The sequence below is a fragment of the Siniperca chuatsi genome, linkage group LG4 (assembly GCF_020085105.1).
Source record: "Siniperca chuatsi isolate FFG_IHB_CAS linkage group LG4, ASM2008510v1, whole genome shotgun sequence".
NCBI lineage: Eukaryota > Metazoa > Chordata > Actinopteri > Centrarchiformes > Sinipercidae > Siniperca > Siniperca chuatsi.
In genome coordinates, this window is record NC_058045.1 from 27601818 (window position 1) to 27623585 (window position 21768).

The window sequence follows — 21768 nt, forward strand, 5'->3', positions numbered from 1 at the left end:
CCAGCACAGATCTAAATCACACCCATACAACCAGAGTCATGCACAGCATGCAGCTCCCATGGCTGATTAGCACAGTGCTGCAAACCAAAAATAGAAAGAGATGACAGTAACAGTCCAAAGAGAAAAAAAAAAAAAGAGGAGACAGCTGTGAACAGAGTCACTGTTATTGTGTTGAAGAAAAGAAAAGCCAAGAATCAAAAAATACCCCTGCACCTTCAGGAGCTTCTCTTTTCCAGTCCATAATAGATAAAAAATACCCAAGGAGACAAAGACAGACAATCATTGGAAACCAGTGGTGTCAGATCTACAGGGACCACAAGTCCAACAGCATCACAGAAACCCAGATTGATCACTAATTTGGCTGGCCGCGTTGACAAATTGGCATCTGATAGTGTAATTGTATCACTACTAATCACTACTCTCTAACAGTCGTGGCTATCAGTATCAGCGGAGCAGCAGGATGAGCTGATGGTGTACCACAGATCCAGACGTCGATATTCACGAGTTGTGAATGAATGAGCTTTAAAAGGCCTGTTGTGTGCAGAAAAAAAAGGCTGACCGAAGGAGTATTATTGAGGGTTCAGAATCAATAGCAGTAATAAGCTAACTGTTTGGGTTTATTGTAATTATCTATTGATCCCAGAAAGGATATCCATTCATTGTTTTTAAATCACATTAACCGTTAATATCTGGTTAATCTAGTGTTTTTGCGCAAGGACACCACAGCAGTGTGGGATGAAACCTCAATCACACTCAAAGTCTTGAGATGATGAGAAAAGGATAGACTCCATACCACCTCTGTTTCAGATTCACCTTCACCCTGTACACCAAAGGTGAAATTATAGAGAACCATATGACAAATGAAAAAACAAAAAGTTGTACTTGGGTGGATCGGAGAAGAGAAGAGGGGAAACAGAACGCAGGATGCAGTTGTTGGACAGGTGGAGGCATCCATCCATCCTGGAGGGGAATAGAGTATCAGATATTCCTGAGACCCGATTAACTACTGATTTAAACAATAATTACTTTCTATTCTTATCAAGTTCCTTCATTTTTTCATTAATCATTCCTTATTGGTACAACTTAACTTCAAAAAGAGCTAATTCTAGAGTGAAACTATGTTCTCATGAATGAGAAAGTCTTTTAAAAACACAACAATAATGTAACTTTAGTCTGACTAAATGTAACTCCTTATATATAATGAGCATAATGGACCATACCAGTGGTTTAGCATGCCTTAGCTACAAATATTCTTTACCTTCCATTGCTTTCAGGTCATAACAGTACAGTTTGAAAATCATCACGCTGAAAGTTGAAACTCAGCTAAAAATTTGTTCCATCACATTTAGTTACGATTTTTAAAGTGCTATTTGCAATCTGGTGTTCCGCTGTTTTTACTGTCTGTTATTTTATCTGAGCGTCCGAACTCTAAGTTTAGAATACATGCACCTCAAAAATTCTCACAATTAGATGAAAATAGCGTCCATGGCATATATACGTTTTGCTAGAAATCCCACAATGCAATGCTTTGAATTTGATAGAAATGTAAATTACAGTTATGCAATACTGTACGTCTCTGTGACAGCGTGTCCGAAATCTCAATGTACTACCAACTAGTCAACTATTTAGTGTTATGCAGAGAATAGTGATTGAGTGAACAGGGGAGTGATTTCGGACACAGCCACCGTAACGGATTTGCAAGTAGAGATCATCTTATTTTGAAAACACTTCCTTGATGCATTTCATGAAGCTCCTACATTCTGGATTTGTGGGCTGCCTGCAAAGAAACATTGCATTTAGAAGCTGGTGTTTTATCATGAAATCAGATCCAGCAGGCAAGCAGTAAGCAAATAAAATGAGAAGGACAATTTGAAGTTAGCAGTTTCTTGGATTAAAAATGCCTTCTGGCAGCTGACTTTAAAAATGCTTCAATGCACCAATAAGGACCACAGTCCCTGCTCAGAATTGCATTACTACTGTATGTATGAAGAAAACAAGACGTTTACTATGATAGATTACCTGTCACCAGCAAGTCTTAAGTCTGTTTAAATAGATTTTCCATTCTATTCAAAACAACTGAAATGAAAGGAACATTATGGCTACATGGAAGGTGGAAAACAAATCTTCAATCATACAGTATGCATTGCAAATTGATCAGTAGTAATGTGCATTTAAAGGGCAAAACAATACCAATACCACTAGTATGGTCTCGAATGGTTTTATTACACTTGTAGGGTCCATTTTGTGCTGACACAATGTGCACTTTAGATTTCTAAAACTAAATGACTACCTCAAGAAAGCTATAAGTTTTTATTATAACGCTGCAATATTACACTCCAAAGTCAAAATGCGTACGTACTGCTACAGATCTACATGTATGCCTCATGTCTACATGAACAGGAGGTATCTACTGTAACTTGGGAAATTAGGCATTGGTTCTGCTCATTTAACAAACTGACAGATTTTGGAGGGCAATGCTCCTGCTCATTCTTAACATCTTTCCCCGACTCTAATCTGACTCTCTGGCAGGATTCTGTCAATTTTACTTATCTCTGTTTCTCACTTATCCTGCAGGACGTTTGCAGTACGCCCCAGATACCCTGTCATACGGCTAAACACGGCGATGTGGTTACTGGGACGAGCGGTAGGGGAGAGGGGAAGTGGTGGGCTGCTCTTCAGGCTCCTGATGACTGGGCTGTGAAGGAAGACAGTGGGGCTGCTAATTAAGCTGCAGCATAATTAAAGTGTGTGCTAAGCTGTTTACACACTACTGGCAGGAGTGTGGGAGGACTGCATGAGGACAGAAGGGAGACACATTTGCTGCATTCATGTCATATGGCAGCAACTGTCAGCTTGACAGGAAAAGTGTCATCTGACGCAATAAAGAAGGCATTACTGAGGTTTCCTGTTCAATGTGGTTTACTAGGTTTATCAATCTATGGATGTTTCAGGCCAGGATCATTCTGTCAAAATATGGTGCAGTCGTGAAAGTTCCTGTGCTCACCAGAGCTCCACAAAACCATTTCTTTGTACATTTTACAGTAGTTAATTTAAAATGTCTTTTTTTTTTAATCTAAAAGCCTAACATATGAAAAGCATTAAGTCAATTCAAGTCAACTTTAGTTATATAGCCCAAAATCACAAATCATAAGGCTTTACAATCTGTCCAACACACAACACACTCTGTCCTCAAACCCTCGACCCTCCTTTAATATCATCAAGCTACAGCATTTGTTTGAGTCTTTTCACTGTAACCAGAGAAAAAAAATCTGGAGCAAACACAATTTATGGTATGAAATTAATATTAAGACGAAAATAATACCAGCACATTGCACCTTATATCAAAGTATCTTCTATCAGCAGCTTAAATCTAACTAAAGCAAAGCTAGCGTGAGGCTGTAATGCATTCACACCTGAAAAAAACTGTACTTAGATTCTTATCCTTCAAAAAATGTCATGTCTAGCCTGAGCGTGGTAGCAGAGTAAATGCTATGTTGTAGCCTAACAGGTTCCATAAAGTTCCTCTGGGGTGTCCTGGTAGCCTAGCGGTCAAACAAATACCATGTAATTGTAGCGTCCCTGCTTTCCTGTGTGACTCCATCTGCTCTCAGCAAAGGGTAAAATAAAAAAAATATTTGGAAAAACCTCTTTTAAAAAGGAATAAAAGGTTTATCCTCTGTGTCTGTGCAATCACAACATGCTATTTAATACAAATTATTTATTTTGCTTGTTGTATGCAAATGAATAAATCACATTCTACACCATGACGGAGACCTCTGGAGGCATGAAGTCAGACAATCTGAGTTTCCAAGTACCAAGATTAACTGTTTTTTTTTTTCTCTGTTAAGAAACTGGCATCTACTGGCTTTGCTATATGACATGAATGCACCAATATATATCGACCCCATGCACTCACACACTGACCATGCGTGTTGGAGTGCAGAGTGAATGTAAATGTTTCAAGTTGGCAAAGAGCTGATGTGCACCGAGGTAAACGTGTGCACGTCATGCCAACAAAAGCTTTAAAACTCAAATATTAAGACTTATCTAAGTAACTGTTCTCAACAGTATCATTAACACTAACATAAGATTCAGTTATCAGCTGTATAAAGTAATCTACTGTATTCCAGTACTATATATTTTGAGACAGGACGTCAGGGACTAGAAACGTTTTTTAACATGTCAATACAAGTTGACATCATATTATAATTTTTCAGCAGACACAAAGCCAATTTTATAACAGTTCACTCAGCACATTTTTTTCCTCAATTAGTAAAGTAAAATGCGTATCATGAGTAGATCAGCGACAGGGAGGGATTGATTAGCAAGTTGAACGCTGAATTTGAGTCAAAACCACTAGGAGTGAAAAAGAAAACATCCCCGTTATGGCTCAATAAAGAGAGCTAGGTAAGAACAATGTGACTTTAAATTCAGCATAGAACTTGGCAGGTCAAAGGGTAATCACACCAGGCACGGAGTATTTTTGATTTAGTTGATTTAGAGACCACATGCTTCTCTAAAGCAGGAAACCGAGAGAAGGAATATTAGTAGAGTTGAAGTGAAGTTACTTTAATTTTTTTTGGCTTTGCAGCCACAATGTGGGCAACAAGCTCTTACTGTTTAATCTCCTTGACCTTTGCCCTGTCGGCAGCTGCTTGTGCCTTGTCGTAGGTCTTCCTGCGAGAGAGCGGGGAAGGCTCCGGAGCTCGCTTTTCCACCCCTGACGAAGTTCTGGAGCCAGAACTGATCGTTCAGTTTCATACAGTTATCCACAAACAAAACAAAGAATAATAATAAAACAACAGAAGGATGTGAAAACGACATAAAATAATGGCAACAACGAAGAGATGAGCATGCAGTACACATAGAAACACAGTTACCTGATATTTAAAGTCCCAAAACAGTGGTGGTTCTTCGCCAAGCTCATGTTTTACTGAGGACACTATAGATTTTGTGCTACACTAAAATATAATTATATTACTTTGCTGATGGATCACAGTTAGCAAGGCTCTTTTTCATATACAAGTCAATGTGCACTTAGGTTTGAAGCATGGCCTTTCAAAAGGCCAGTTAAAGTGGTCTGGTTAGTATTTTTGCTTTCAGTGTGCAACTAAGCTGTAATGAGGAATTAGAAAGGTACTTTGTGCAGGGGACAGTAATAAATAAGCCACACAAATGTTAATAATAGCTCCTCTCTACATGCTTTTACTTAAAAAGGACTCATCAGTTGGAGAAAGGTACAAGGATGCTCATAATTAATGTGAGACAAAATAAATAAATAAAGCAGAGGATGTAGCAGCAACATCAAACATGCAGGAAGGAAGTAGTAATCATTGTGTTAGCAAAAGAGTGCCGGGCCTGGACTTACATGCTGCCCATTTTAGAGGAAAAGCCGGGGGAGAGAGCTGTATAGTCCCTGACTGATGAGCCTGACGAGTCCACCTCTCCTCCCCCGTCTGGTGTTTCAGCTAACGGCAGCATCGGACTGGAGAAGTCTGCGGTGGGTGCGTCAGGGGCGGAGTCACTGTTTGCGTACAGCAACTCCATCTGAGTGGTGGTCCTCCTACGAGCCTGTATGGCACAGATAAGTGAAAATTAAGACAGGAAGTAATCGGGGAAATACTAGTGTATGCAGAGAATGAGGCATAAACACAAACACTGTAATACCTTATTTCTTGTTTTGGTGTCTCCACAGAGTTTCATGAGATCTGATGCCAAGGTGCTAGAAGGAATACATGAGTTTTATATGTGAGTATTAATAAACATATGGCCTTTTGTAAAAACACACAAAAAAAAAACAAATCACATAGTGCATATAACAAAAAGAGGCGGATAAACAGAAAGTGTCTGCAGATGTCTGCAGGCAGCCTCGTCAGTGTGGCTGCTGTGGAACGATGTTAGCACTCGCCCTTGTGATTTTTTGGAAGGTGGTGAAAAAGTTAGTTTTGAGCGCTGTACTATAACTCTCATGCATCCTGCTGTAAACGTTTTCCTAGCTTGTTTTCTAAAATGTTAACACGTTTCTCCATCCTAAATGACAGCAAATCTAATCTAAAACCGTTACTGGCTAGAGTTAAATATATATTATGTTACAATGTACAGAATAATGAAGTTGAATGACGTTGCTTCTAACATACTGTATCCCGCTCTCCCTTAAATACCTGTCACGTTCTGAAATCTACAGCATGACCCAATGTATTTTTCGATTTCATTAATTAATAAAAATTCCATTTAAAACAACATGTTACTGGCTAAGATAACCATGTATATTAGATTGTTATGTGCATGGAATAATGGGATTATACACGACTACATTTGTTTTGATATCGGCCATCAGCCTCCATGCTCTCTAAATATCAGCATTAGCCACTAACAAAAACCCATATCATGTCGACCGCTAGTTCTCAAACTTTTTCTGTCATGCCACCCTTCAGAAGCTGAAAAAAGTTCATGCCCCCCCACCACACGTAAACGGGTTGGATTCTAATCAATCACTAACAATATTAGGGGAGCAACAAATACAAAAGGAGCCAAGTTGAAGTCGATTGAAATAAAAGAAATGATTCAGGTCAGCACGATAGTATCAGCAAACACTTGTTTTTTTTTTTATTTCCCTACATAAATCATGTTCATTCAACTTAGTTCCACTCCATATTTTTCCACTGATCACCCACGCCCCCCTGTGGTGGCTCTATGCCACCCCCCCATGGGGGCCTGCATGTATACCACAACACAACAAAACATAAAATAAACTTACTTTCCCTCTGCAGAAGGGCTCTGGGCAGACTCATCACTGCTGCTATCATCCCCATTTTCTGTCAAATGAGATCAATGAATAATATTAGAGTTGAGAGAAAACCCTCTTGGTCGACTGAGATGACTGTTTAGGACTTTCTAAAAATGGTTCTTAGCAAGTACACCTTGCTTAAGACTAAATCATTTATCCTTTTGCTCACTTTCACTTCAAGCACTTGTCTTAAATAGCTGCGCAAAATGGATGTAGAAAAGATGAACAAGTGAAGCAGATGAGGGCGATGTCAGCGCAGCGCCATGCTGTTTTATCAACCAACAGAAACTTGGTCCTCACTGAGCTCAATGGGATCAGGTGGATCAAAAAATGTGAGAGGTCAGAGAGCAGTCAGGTGGGGAGGGTTATAAAGAGAGACGTGTGGGCGAGTTGGGGCAAAGGTAAAAGACCCGATATGAGACAACAAGTTTGAGGAGTGTGAAGAATCATTAGTCCTGTTCCTTGTTGCTGGGTCAGCTGAACTACAGGGTCCGACAAAGCTAAAACATCCATGTTGTATGGTTCCTGTGAAAGGGTCTCGGGTTAGCAGGGTGCTAAAGCATGGAGGCTGTAGCACATGGTGAGCTAGGAGGGGGTAGAGTGTATCCAGATGAGGGGAAGGGAAGGGAGAGGTCAGCAGACAGATGGAGGGAAGCCTGGTTGCATTGCACCTCATGCACCTGTTCATGTTATGTTTAGTTAGTTTTCAAAGTGCAAAGGGAAGGAACCATGCATTCGTAGCACAGATAAGGGTCTAATATGGTTTCACTTACCAGCCGGCATGTTACCTAGCTCTGTAAAAACATAAGAAAACAAAAAAAACAAAACATGGGGGAACAGAAAAAAGGCAATGCACAAATCAAAACACAGTCCCCCGAAATTCTAAAAAAAAAAAAAAAAAATAAAAAACAAAAGAAAATAAAGTGCAGCTACTGTAAACAGAGCGTCCTACTGAACAGAGGCTGGCAAAAATACATTTAAAAACACACAAAAAGTTTGATATTTTGTTGTAAAATTACTGTAAAATCAACTCTAAACATTTTTAGGAATTTGGATTATAGTAATGTGATCTTTGTACCAGACTAACAGTGAAATTATGTATCAGTTGTATAATATTTAGGCCAGCTTCTATTCAGCAGAAGGCAACAGGCAAGAGCATGTCAATAGGCCCCATCGTGCAAGTGACCACTAACCCCGTCCACTTCCTGAAAGGCCAAATGCTTTGTAACAGATGCGTGGAAATATTGGCAAATTTACATTTTTTAAGAGAATTGACTCGTGGAAGAGAAACATCATCATCATACCAGAATAAAATCTGAATCCCAGTTTTACTTGACATGGTATTAATGACACTTCCAGGAGGCGTGCTGGGTTAAACTAGGGGTCTGGTCCATGTTTTGGGTCCTCATCTCCACTTCTAGCTCAACCGAAACAGAACTCTGTTGTTACCTTGCAGTGCGTTCCCTAGCAGTGCGTCCAGCTCCGGGTTGAACTCGGCCTTCTCCTTCAGCATGTGAAATAGCAGCTGGTTCTGTGTGGCGCTGGTGATTTCCGTCTGCTTCAGCCTGCCCTCCATCACCTTCACCTGAGACTCCTTCTGGGCTGCCTGGAGACCCTGAAGCGGCCAGAGCACAATGTTTATAGTGTTATTCACTGTCCGTCTCAAATTTACACCCACTTCTTGCCATATGGTGAAATAACTGCATGTGTAAATATATAGCCATGTATCTGTAGCTGATGCATTTTTCTGAACTTTTGCTGTAATAACAATATTTCAAACACACAAAAAACCCACTTCACTTTCTTCTTCATGATCTAAAATGAATTGTACTGGAAAAAATGTACCAAGACTGGACATTTAATCAGGGATCAGGCAGTGTGAGGTGTTGATATGAAACCTTGTCTTTCTTATTCATATTGTAAAGCCACTATAAGCACAGACAGTGGTGATTTTTCCTGATGAGCACTATTATTAGGGCTGGTACCTTGTTGATAGCCATTGACATGAAGTGATCCAACAGAAAACGAGCTTCTGTCAGCGTACAGGAACCAACAACAGCAGAGATGTCCACTGTGTCGCCTTCCTCCTGGAAAAAAACATTGTGAATTCATACAACTTCAACTAAAAAAATAAAATTTAAAAAAAAGACATAAAAGGATTTTTGTGGAGAGCTAAATTCTCTGAAACTCTCTATTTCTCAGTGAATAACTTCTAAGGACACCTTTCATCACATAAACGTTTTGCCAATTAGAAACCCCAGTTAAGATGTTCAAGGTTCAAAAGTAGTTGGTAATGAGATAAAGCTCATTCATGTCCTCCATCTATTTTACTGAATCCATCTATTTAACCAGCCAGCTAAATTTATTGTCAAACATATTGTTTAATAACTTTTACGCTGCCAGTTCTCAAAGTTCTCAGCCTGTCTCACCTTGGTTTCCTCCATCTGCATGATGTTAGCCTGACAGTCTGCAATGCTGTCGTTAATGTAGTCAATGTTGGCCGTCAACGCATCCACTTCCTCGTTAAGGGGAAGCACTGCCTTCTCTGCCTCTGGCCCCTCCCTGACCAGCCGGTCCCTCTTCCTGATGACCTTCTCTTTACGCTTGGTCAGCTCCTCTCGTTGCTATGAGCACAAACACATTGACTTGAAAGAAAATCGACAGAACTTTAAACAGATTTCGGTCCATGGAGTTATTTCTAAATGTGTACATGGTAAACACTGCAGAAGTACAGGAAAGGGAAAAAGCCAAGGTCTTGAGTTTATTTTAAAAAAGGAAAACAGGAAGTAACAGATTCCCTCAACCTAAAGTTATGCCAGTTTTTGTTGCCCACTGATGATGATTAATCGTGCAACAACAAGATGACGTGGCATTAAATCCTCCTCTAAGCTCAGGATTTGACACCATTTTCCCAAAACAACCCCTCAGTTCTCACTGGCTAAACAGCATAGGCTGGAAATATGACACGAAGACATGTCAACAGCCCCCTCACAGGCATCTGCTAGACGTTTCTCATGCTTCTCTAATGCCAGACCATTTTGAGTCAGCAGATAATTTAGTGGAAAATTACTGACAACTGAAGCATACACGTGTATACTTATATTTGGGCATTTGACTGTAAATGCTTAACAGAAAAAAACCAAATCAAATGTTAACAGCAGAATACCTAATATTAATGTGTTGAATTTGTGTATTGCTATTTGAAAAGTATATTGTGGTTGTGTGCAGGATGAGGTTTTGCACTTTGTATGTCCTTTTGGTAATACAAGTGTCATATGTACAGTAGAGTCACATTTATTACAACCTCAGACTGGCCAAGGACATGCTTTTCACTGTTTCCACCAACGAGAAGCTGCACCGGAGCAGGCTGACCGTTAAGTGCCTTGCTTGAGGGCACTTGAAGGTACTGATGTTGCGGATGGCAGGGGTATCACCCCTTTACAGGTATTTCTTGCTGGTCTAAGGTTTCACGCTGATAACATTCTGGTCATTATCTTTCTTTAGTTCTGTAATTAACAGATTAAGACATCTTGCAGTAACACCAAGATAACAGCGTACTGCTGAAGGTTTACCTTGAGGAGGCGGTTCATGTCAGCCTCCATGTTGGAGATGGTCATCCTCTGCATGATGACGTCAGAGATCCGTCGCTCCAGAGACTGCCATTTATTGCGTGCGACTCTGGTGGAGTAAACACCTACTGTGCGCCTGTAGGAAGACCTGCATACACAGCAACAGTCAATAATGTGACTGACTGATTCTTTTAAGTACATTCAGGGATGATGTAAATGAGCTCAAACATGTTCCAGAGCTGGTTAACCAGGAGTCTGTGGTAGAGGCAAGAAATCAGTTCTCGGTTAGGGGCATGCTGAACTCTACTAGTAACATGAGCTCAGAATATCTATGATACACATGGAATAATGACTTCAATCTTACAATAGATGAAACAACATGGGAAGAAATATGGCAATATGTGAGGGAAATTTCCATATGTAATAGACTCAGAGAGACTCAGTTTAGGATTCTACATCGCTTACAGATCACCCCCCAGTTTAGACAGGATGTGCTACAAATGTCACGTTACAGGCACTGTATGTGGACATGTATCCATAATGATGAGTTCTGGGGTAAAATCATTGGTAAATTTAACTTGATTTTTAATGTCCAGCTTGACACTAAATACCAGGTTTTGCTTCTCGGTTTAGCCAGTCCTTATATTAAAGGCTCTCATCAAAGAAGCCTGTATTCGTACATTTGCTGCCAGAAAAGTATATTGCTCAGATGGATTGATAATACACCACCTACAATTGTGGGATAGCATAAGCTGAAATTTGAGCTAATACCAATGGAATATCTAACATACAGATTTAAATGTAAAATGCATGATTCTTTTAAAACTTGAACAAAATATACTGTTAAAATACAAATATTGTATTAAAATGAATTGCAATAATGAAAATTCACTGACCTTCTGGGGTTATAACATTGTATTTATTTTTCAAAATTATATATTTTTGATATATAGATAAATAAACAAATAAACATCTGGAGAGGAAGAAGAGAAAATAAACAATCATTACAAAAATATATAATTTTGAAAAAATAAATATATAAATCCCACCTTATAACCCCAAAAGATCAGTCAATTTTCATTATTGCAATTCATTTTAATACAATATTTGTATTTTTTTATACTTCCACAACATATTTGTGTGCAGTAATCTCTTCGAGTATATTATGTGCTTTGTACATCACATCTTGGATCTATGTCAGATGTTTAGTTCTTGTGGCCACTGTATATAGTTTGTATTGTTGGATCTGTGTGTTTATGTTTATGTGTTGAAAAGCATCATAGAAATATTGTTAAAAAAACATGATGTTATGTGTCTTACTTATGAACACTTCCATGTACAGTATTTTAATGTTGTAAGGAGAAAACCTGGCCTATTTTTGGTTTAGGAAAAGTAGAAGCCCTCCTTATGTGCATCTCTGGAGACATGTGCACTGAACATAACTTTGTGCACACACAGACTCACCGAGTGCCGTTGGGAGCAGCGTTGCCGGAGGAGTACATGCGTCCAGATGGAGGTCTGTGGGCGGAGTCCTGGACGGCTTCTGGGAGATTGACTTTCCTGATGACCTTACCTGAGGTGGGCCTGGCTTGCCTCCTCAGAGCCGTCACCTGACACACATTGCAAACAGAAAAGTGAGGACAGGTGAACACTAAAAGTATACCACAAGTATTTCTGTAACATTATGTTTTCTGTGTAAAAACATTTTTTTCCTGCTGCTGACCTCCTCAGTCTTTCTCCTCAGAATCAGCTCCTGCTGCCTTTTCTGGGCCTCCAGTAACTTTAGTTGGTGCTGTAACACAGATACAGTAACAGTTAAATGATGATATTGAAACTGTCGTACAGAGTGATTAAGGTGTAATTACAGCCAACTGAAAGCAAAAGATGAAGAGGACATCGCTTTCACTAACCTCTTGCTTGCGCTGGTCTTTCTTTAAGGAAGCGATTTCTCTGTTTCTGCGAGACTCATTCATCCTGTTCTTCTCCTGCTGCTCCTTCATCTGCTTCATGAGACGCACCTGGAACAATCGAATCAAACATATTCATATTATATACACAAATATCGAGAAAGTAAGTCAATATTCGGTTGTGAAAGTTCTCACAGGATTTGTGAAATCTTTCTGATTTATGGAGCATTTCTTGAATCCTCCCTCTTTACTTTTTCTTCATCCTTTAAAAATACTGCTGTTGACTACTGTCTGCAACTAGTCTGGCCAACTGTACATTTTTATTCATTTTGAGTCATTTCTGTTTTCAAAACAAAGTGGGGTAAAGATAGTCAAATGGAAATTTCCAGGAAAGATAGTTGAGAGACAAAGAACAGAAAAGACATGTGACAAGAAGCAAATTGAGTAAATTATTTAAGCCTGCTGATCCAACGGGACTGCGTGTTTCTGATGCCACCCTGTGTCAACTGTTTTTGGTAAATTTTACGTTAATATCAACAGAGGCAAATCATTCCAAACATACTTAACTCTGGAAAAAAATACACAATGGGTAAAATAGGAAAAATTATTATCAAAAGATGACACAGCAGTCAGAGATCTCAACGACTGTAACCAATCATACCTTCGTCTTCTTCATTTCTGCCACATCCATCTGAAGCTTCTTCAGCTGTTTCTCGTACTGTGACTGGTTCTTCAAGAGGCGGGCGTGCTCCTTCTGAGCCGAGTGGAGCTTCTGAAGCTCCTTGTTCATGACGCTCAGCTTCTTCTCATATTCAGCCTTGATCTTGCGAGCCTTGTCCTCTGTGCCGCTTTCTACTGATGCTGAAAGTATGCGACACAAAAATCATGGAAAACTGATCTTTCGTAAAAAGACAGAAAGCAATAATGCTGTAAAAGTGTTTAAATGGCTTTTAAATGGAAGAGTTTCGTGTGTAGCACTCACGTTGCGTTGCTGAAACAAACATATTTTCTCTAATGGTTTATACAGTCAGAAACCTTGATCTTCAGCTATCAAAAAGTCTCTTGTGATTTTAAAAATATTTTTTTTATAGACGAGCTGAAAACTTGCTCATACTTATAAAATCAGCATCAGACAAAGCTTTGATCCATTAGTGCTGATAAACATAAATGTAACTGTCATCGTCTGGCTGCTGGCGGAGAACATTTACAACTTTACGACTCTAAAGGATTCTCTGAAGTTCTGCAGTGTTTTTTCATTACTAAAGAACAAAAACTGAGATCAAACGTGCAGGGTAAGATATAAATTCTTCCAAATACAAGTAGGGCAACCAAGAACTGAAATGTACTTCACTTTAAGACTGAAATAAACTGATTGAAAGAAACCGACATTAAAAGCCAAACCTATATCTGCCTTTTGGTGGATGTTTTATCCAAACTGCCTGAGCATGAGTGGATAAATGACGTACAGTGTATTAATACAGTGCAATGCTCTTCCCACTGAGTGATACATGACTCTCCCCATGGCATCCTTGTCTTACTCATGTTATGGAGGACACGGTCCCTCTCCAGCTGGGTGTCCCTGATCTTGCACTGCAGCATCATCAGCTTCTGTTCATACTGCTGTTTGAGCGTGTGCAGACGCCGCTGGCTGTTCTCCAGCTCGTCGATCAGCTTCTGCTTGATGGCGATCTCACAGGTGATGTTGGCCAGATCGGCCTGAAAGTTCTCTGTTGGACACACATGATCAGATGAAGTGCTGACGTCCACAGTGATATTTCGGTCACCGATCGACAGTATCTAAAAAGATGCTTTTACAGTACATGCCCCCCAAGAATCATTTTCTTTTGTTTCATTAATTACTTCATTTAAAGTTTATATTAAGACAAGGTATGCTATCAACATCAGTTGATGGTTGTTTTCTGCAAATTAAAGTGCAAGATAACAATTCTCAGAGTGCAAAAGTGTTTATATCCTTATATTAACACCCTTGACTCAACATTTAGTAAATAGATTATTTAGATTATTTGTTATTCAGATTATGTGGCTTCTCCCTTTGTTGCTCGCCTCAGTACTTTTAATTGTTGAGTTTGGAACAAATTAATTTGTAAACATCTCATCGCCATTTTAAAAAATGAATTGCTTCACTTTTGCCCATTACGTCTGCATTATGTTGCTTTCCTTCCCTGACAAGTTGTTTCTGAGTTGTAGCACCATCTTAACTACTGTCAGTGTGCTCCGCAGCAAGGCACCTGACCCCCAATATACCCAAGCAGAGCTGCATCGCAGCTAGAAGACAACTACGGTCGTATTTTAGGCACATTACATCTGTATCATGTCTTCATTTAAAGGTAAATTTTATAGTATATATGTTACAAAAAGAAGACAGGCTGCGTCCTGAGGGCTCACGTGCCTAAATTACAAGTAAAAACACCGTTTTATGTGGTGCTGGCGGGCTTGTGTGAAACTGGTCTGTCCCCTTTGTTGAGAATCAGCAGCCCCCTTAAGGTGAATGAGTGAGAGAGACTGGACACTGTCTCTCATACCTTTTTCATCTGACTCCGAGTCAGAATCATCTGAGCTCTCCTCCACATCCATCTCCTCTTCATCCTCCTCCTCTTCCTCTTCTCCTTCCTCATGGTCGCTACCCTCCTGTACCTCCTACAAGATAACATACTCATAACTTAATTTCTGAAGGCATTCTCCTATGTATTCCAATGGAGTTTCAATGTAAAGATGAACCAAGGGGCAGTCATACCAATTCTGCGTCCTCATTGACTCGCTCCGTCATTTCCTTCTCCGTGCCCTTTTCTTGCTCGTTGTCAGGAACTTCCTCCTTGTTGGCACTGAAAGATTCAGACATGGTTAAGAATTAAAGACATCATTTATCCTCTGTGACTGTCCTATGTATGTTTACTGAGCAGAACACACACTGCACACATGGTACACCTCCACAGGTACTGTAACACACACATGTAAACAAGAAGCATATCTCTAACAAAACATCTGTGGGTTATAAAGACATTGTTTCATTTTCAAGTTGGCACAGCTTAAGTTTTGTAAATTGCGTAATGCATAGCACAGTTCTCATCAAGGAATTACACTGTCTTTTTGAAAAACAAGCTTTTTGATGGACTTCGCCAATGTGTAGCAATAAAGCTGGTAGCTGTTAAGGACTTAATTTAGTGTGATATATTTGTAGACAATTTTTGTGAGAAAATGCCTCGTTTACATGTATTATAAAACATATGCAGAGAGCCTTAAGCATTATCTCATGACATGGGGAACTAAAGCTGAACACAGAGATGACGCTGCTCCGTTTTCATGAGCTTGTTTGTGGAAAAGACAGTGTTTTGTTTTGAAAAGGAGGGAGGCATCTCATCAGTCTGAACAAAACCAGCAAAAAACCATGAAAGGAATATGCAGCGCAAAAAAAATAAATTAATTGTGAATCAAGTCCACGAAGCAGATCTGTTGGATAAATATTTTATCCAAACCAGAGGGTTAGCAGTGTTTAGGTGGTGTTTCGCACAAAATCATCTGGATAACCAAAATGGAAGTAGATACATATTTTGCCTGTGCGCTCAACCTTAAGGCACTTTCAACACATTTTAGGAAATTTCAAACCTTCAACATTAATAATCTGAATGGAAAAATGTTTTCATAAAAACTGAACTAGAGTGTTATGAGCATTGACCATGTTATGTTGAGAATATCTCATAACAGACACTTTCAAGTTCCAGGTTGTCTTTAATACCTATTACAAAGTCAGTAAAAAAAAAAAAAAAGAAAAAAGATGCAATAGAAAGCAAGGACGTAGCGTGATGGGTCAATGAATTAGTTAAGGGGTTCACACAGAAGATCTAAAGAGAGATAAGGGCTTATTATATAGTAAAAAAAAAAAAAAGTGTTTTATGGAAGGGAAGTGCTTCTATGGTAGAGAGTCTCACTCCAGGTGGGGAAATACCTGCCCAAAATAAATAAAAAGTCAAATAAAATGCTGAATTAGGGGAAACAAAGGATGGGAATGGCAACAGGAGGGTGGAAGCTCTGACAAACCTGGCGTCCTCAACCTCTTCCACCACCACCTCCTCCCTTTCCTCCCTCTCTCTCTCCTCCAACAGCTGCTGGAGTCTTCAGGGGAGGGGTGAAGTGTCAAACGAGAGAAGGAAGCAAGTGATGAACGAAGGAAGGAAGAATGGAGGGAAGAATGGTCAGAGGAAGCTCTGCACTGAAAATCCCACCTTTTGTTCCCCCTAAAGTGCCCCACAGCACAATGCCAATCATTTTCAACCTGGAGCCTCTGATCAGTCTCTAACGCTGATGTAGATTTTTCATCAGGAATTACTCCATGCAGTGAAATTCTTATGTTTATCAGCACTAGAATACTGTCTGAATATTAATCTACATTACAAACGTTAAATTTGTATGTTATTAATTGTTTCATGTGTATAAATGAAGTCAATAAATGCGCACATAAATCATTTAAGCATTTATTAGCTACACAGTGTCTCAGTTGAGAAATCATGACTAAAGGTCCACAGGCCTTTAAATATGCATGTTCCAATGTAAAAAATCTTCTACTGTCGCCATATTTCTTATTAAAATGTATCACAAGTCAAACTGACTTCTGGGTGAAGCATTCAGTGATATGTCTTTGAGAAATTTTGAATGATTTAGGATAAAAATCACAAAATAAGTGCCATTCCAGTTTAAAACTTATTCAGATGTATGCACACCTGCAACAACACATCCAATCAGAAACAACCAATCCTCGATCGGTGACAAATGACATAGTATGTCTACAACAATCCTATTACCTTTTCTTTTTCTTTTTTTCTCGTTTCTTCAGTTTCTCCAGGTCTTTCTTGGCGAGTTCGATGATGTCAGAAGTCTCCTTCTCGGGGGCCAGCACCGCGGAGGAGAAGGAGCCAGGCCCTCCGTAGAACGACTGACGATTGGAGGCACGAGACAGATTCTTCCTCAAATGCTCATTGACAGCCTCGCTTTCCAGGAGTTTGGCTCTGAGGGTGAAATCCAGGGACACAAACAGGAGGAACACACATATGACCCAGGGCAGAGTTAAAATATATACCATCTTTTGTAATTTTTAGTGTTGTTATGTGTACCGAATCTTAAGGAGGAGCCCCACAGCATTTACCAAAAATATTGTCTCTATCATTTCCATACCTCCTTTCACTCTTGCAATTTTTCATGTCTCTCATTGAGGTACATATTTTTTACTTTTAGAGTCCAAAAATACTCTAAACCAAAGACTGAAGCATGATGCATCTTGGACTGCAAATGTTTCTCCTGTCTCATAACCACTTATTTGGTCATCAGTGCAGGTTTAATAAATGTTTAAGACAAATCTTTTATATTTGCTTACAAGTCATCATACACTTTAGAGTAATTTGAGAGATGGAGGCCTTGATCAATAAGATCAATAAGTGGATTGAGTACACAACTGTATATTCAGTAAATTAGGCAAAAGTTAAAAGAGGGCACTGAGACAAAATGGACAAACAAACTGCATCAAATGTGTTCCAGTTCCATACAACAACTAAATCTAAGCAAGATTTGTGTATGCAGTACAGTAACACTGGAAAAGTAGTTAAGTTAGTTAAGTATAATCAAAAATGTTGAAATGCACACAAAATTCTCCTGTTCTGTCCTGTTGGTGGACACTATGTTCCACAATGCAATGCAAAACAAAAAATAAAGGAGCTGATAACAGCCAGAGAAAAAACAAAAAACTTATTGGTGAACCAGCTCTAAGAAAATGTTAGAAAACAAGTAGGGATTTCTGGCACAACTTCACCTACTTCCAAGGTGAGTAATATTCAATAGTCACAGTTTGATTGACATCCATTAGCAGGTCTTCTTGATACAAAATAGTGTGACGTTTTGTGTACAAACTAAAACAGTATAGATTATTCTAAAGTATTACTATTATAACCTACAGAATAAGTATGTAGAGTGGAATTGGGGCAGAGGCAGCATTTACATCATCTACAGTCAGAGTTGTTTACCTGAGGTCTTCAATCTCTTTGATGTAATTCTGAATCATGTTTCCAATTTCTTCAGTTCCGCCTTCACCTGGAAGAGAATCAAGACAATTTTAGATGACGTTATTCACTGTGACTTTGCGATGAGCAGAAACGATCTTCACACCAAAGATGGAGACAAAAGAATGAAAAACCAGTACTCGAAAGACTCTGCAGGTTCCAACCTACCTGCCCTAGCGAGGGTCTGGTTGGCCTGGTCACTGAGCAGCTGGGTGAGCCGTGCTCTCTGGGCATCGATGGTCTCTTGCATGGCCTTCACTCTCACCCTCAGGTTGCTGTTCTCCGTCTGCAGCATGGAGTTCTCGTGGAACATGTCGCTGAAGCTCTCCACACCGTCCTCACCCGCCATGCGTTTACCCTGCAGGGGGGGAGGAGGAGGCAATACAGAGGACAGCTTGTTACTCTTTAGAATGAAATACACACCCCATGTTTCACCTCCCTTCAACATGAAATATTCCCTGGTTAATTTTTTTCATTTAATTTTTTTCAATGCACTCTCATCGCCTTACCGTCTTGTACTCCATCAGCTCCATCTGTAGTCGAGCGATCTCCGTCCTCAGAGCGCTGATCTGCTGGCTGGCCTTGTCCTGGTTCACCATCACCTTGTTCTTGATGTTCCGGGCTCGGTTGGCGTACTTTAAAGTGTTCAGCGTCTCCATGAAGTCACGGTCAGACGGGCTGATGCACGCGATCATCACTGTTTGGCTGAGACAAGAAGGAGGCAGATATTTATTAATGTGTGGTTCAGCTGCAAAATTCTGACTGATATAACTTTATGTTTGATGTACGATACATTTGAGAAATATGAATTATATTCAAACAGAGTGAAAGCAAGTAAAGAAACACTACTTTAAAGCATGTAAGCTTATGTCTAGGTACAGGACACCAGATTGCTTTACTCCAGAAAGTGGATCTTTCATTCTGATAAAACACTGATAATATTTTGATTTCAGGACACTACTAATGACTTTCAGCTATATTATAAAGTCCAGTTTCTTCTGAATATTCTTCCTGTTGCTAACCAATGGATGTATATCAATAGTTGCCATGCAATGTTGTCAAATATTGTATATTCCCCCCACTGGTTTGCATATGCTTAACTAAGAAATGCTATTGGGGACAGGTCTTTATCACTTCATTTATGATGAGTACAGCAGACTAATAAACATTTTAACCTTTATATTCATGAACCTTTTCATGTTCTTTTAAACAGCAATTTATTTTTGCATTAGTATCATTATAACAAGTTGTGGGGTTGAATTCCTATTTTCCTTTGATGAAAGAAAGAAGTTGGGTGATTTAACAGAAAATCTTTGAAACCTTTGACCACCAAGAAAACAGGTGAAATCAGTTGTCCACCAACCTGTTTCCTCCTAATGAGTCCTGAAGGAGTCGGGTGAGTTTGGAGTCTCTGTAAGGCACATGTGAAGCCCGCTTGCTTCGGTCACCCAAAGCACTGATTACATTCCCCAGAGCGAGCTGCAGCAACAGAGAGGGGAGCAAAGAGGAGAAAAATGTTTCAAGGTGATGCAGCAGTTTACTGTGTACAGTATGAAACTGGAATTTATATAGGTCATAATAAAAACACAATATATGAACATGTTGCTCATCACCTAAACAGGGTTCCTAGATGTTTATTCCATGACTTTTCTTTTGGATCATTAACCAAATCAGGACCTTTCAATCATTCTGATTTGTTTTAAAGACTTAAAGGTTCTCGGTCTGGTGGAAGCAAGCATGGTTTTCACCTCAGTTGGGCTTGCAAGGGATAAGCTGTACAATGAGCTGATCATCAAATGCAATAAAAGGTGTAAAAAAAATTGTTAAACACAACTTCATATTTTCCTGGGGATCCATTTGTAAAGTTCCATGGTCGTCCTGGCCTTTACCACTAAAACATATAAATTGTGCTGACTTTCTCCATCTGGAAAAACACATCTCAAAATACTCCAGAAAGCTAAGTAAATAGAGGAAACCCTGCAATGACAGGGATAATGTAAAAAAAAAAAAAAAAAAAAAAAAAAAAAAAATCCTACAAATAATTTAAAATACTTAGTATGCGTCCTCTCTTCAAGAAAAAGAACACTGACGCTGCAGCTGATGTGACATTAGTCTTTCTGCAATCAACAGATCCAAATTCATTGGTATTGACAGAGCTCCAGACTGAAGCTTGTGCGTGTTGTTGGGTAAAATAGTAGAGATCATGTTAAAGGGTTTATATTCAGTAAATAATGTCACTTGCAGCTTTAACGACAAAATGTTTACATGTGTGCAGTATGTTTCCTGTTGCATAGTTGAAGACCTAGTGCTCTTTGAGTGCAGGATGGACATATATGAAATTCTGCCACTAGATGGCAGTCAAAGTCTATAATGTCAGTGGCTCTGGCATCTCTGCATCACTGAGTGACTTTACAAATCCTGCTGGAGTGATGCAGAGGAGGGAGAAGCTCACCAGTCCACAGTTGATGGAGATGCCCTCTTTGGCTCGATCGCCCGTCGCTCCGGTTCTCTTCAGCCTCTCAGAACCGGCCAGGTCCACAAAGTGAAACTTGGCTGTGAGCGTCTCGTACTCGTCCATCTCAGAGTTTCCGTTGGAGACTCTGTTATCAGTCTCAGTTTCTTGCTGAGTGACAATAACACACACAAACACTGTTAGTTACAAAGCACTGTGCTATCCTTGCATTATCCTGAATGTCTGTGTTCCAGTAACGGTGTGATCTTAATATTGGGAAGAATTTCTGTCATCTGACAAACTATTTAAAAAAATATTAACAGCAAACTGGTAAGATATTAAAACATAAAAGTTAATTATTAATCCCTCTGTAGCATAAGTACTGTATTTGTCATATTTTCAAGTAATAATGAGACTGTACTAACATTTTCGGAGGCACAGACGCGAACTTGGCACAGGTGGATGGTGAAGATGGCGTGGGATCGAGAGCTCTGGACGTTCATCTGAGTACTGGCTGTGGTGCGAGACAAAGCCCCCAGCTTCAGGCACTGCATCATCTGAACAGGCAGAGAAAAAGCTTTAAATATTAACACACTGGTCGAACTCACCTTGATACAGCTGGGAACAAATACAAATGCAAATGCTCTCTGGCATTTAGAAAAGTAAACATCAGTGGAGGAATGAATAATATATGAATAATGAATGAATGAAAGTATATTTGTAAAGAGGTTCACATTCAAGAGGGCAGATCCATTAATAAACATTAAAATAAAAACAAATAAATTGAACTATAAAAATTAAATATGAAAAAAATATACAATATAATAACTTTTAAAATATCTTCGTTATATCATCATGATAAAACCAATGCTGTCTAAGAACCAGATTATCCACTAACAAAGTTAACTGATGAATGATTGAGCTTCTATTAATAGCTGAGATTTAGTATTATAAGTGAATGTCATCCCCTTCCATATTTAAAAAATGA

At 39.3% G+C, this 21768-nt stretch overlaps 1 protein-coding gene across 7 annotated transcripts in view; it reads right to left on the bottom strand.

The window, feature by feature from the left end:
- The window catches only part of kif21a (kinesin family member 21A), a 57759-nt gene that overhangs the window by 6878 nt on the left and 29113 nt on the right, over positions 1–21768 (bottom strand). Inside the window, exons 5-29 of one of the 7 annotated variants that reach the window (XM_044192416.1) lie at positions 21206–21337; positions 20781–20951; positions 19692–19807; positions 18838–19033; positions 18497–18686; positions 18293–18359; positions 17081–17284; positions 16320–16394; positions 15019–15106; positions 14807–14921; positions 13802–13990; positions 12925–13124; positions 12267–12374; positions 12080–12148; positions 11821–11966; positions 10360–10504; positions 9217–9411; positions 8773–8874; positions 8237–8402; positions 7561–7581; positions 6758–6815; positions 5668–5722; positions 5369–5571; positions 4618–4743; positions 883–960 (exon numbers count right to left, since the gene is read on the bottom strand). In XM_044192416.1, coding sequence (XP_044048351.1) covers positions 883–960; positions 4618–4743; positions 5369–5571; positions 5668–5722; positions 6758–6815; positions 7561–7581; positions 8237–8402; positions 8773–8874; positions 9217–9411; positions 10360–10504; positions 11821–11966; positions 12080–12148; positions 12267–12374; positions 12925–13124; positions 13802–13990; positions 14807–14921; positions 15019–15106; positions 16320–16394; positions 17081–17284; positions 18293–18359; positions 18497–18686; positions 18838–19033; positions 19692–19807; positions 20781–20951; positions 21206–21337 — 3215 coding nt within the window. The remainder of the gene's footprint in view (positions 1–882; positions 961–4617; positions 4744–5368; positions 5572–5667; positions 5723–6757; positions 6816–7560; positions 7582–8236; positions 8403–8772; positions 8875–9216; positions 9412–10359; positions 10505–11820; positions 11967–12079; positions 12149–12266; positions 12375–12924; positions 13125–13801; positions 13991–14806; positions 14922–15018; positions 15107–16319; positions 16395–17080; positions 17285–18292; positions 18360–18496; positions 18687–18837; positions 19034–19691; positions 19808–20780; positions 20952–21205; positions 21338–21768) is intronic. The other 6 variants (XM_044192417.1, XM_044192418.1, XM_044192421.1 and 3 more) reach the window with 6 other exon arrangements.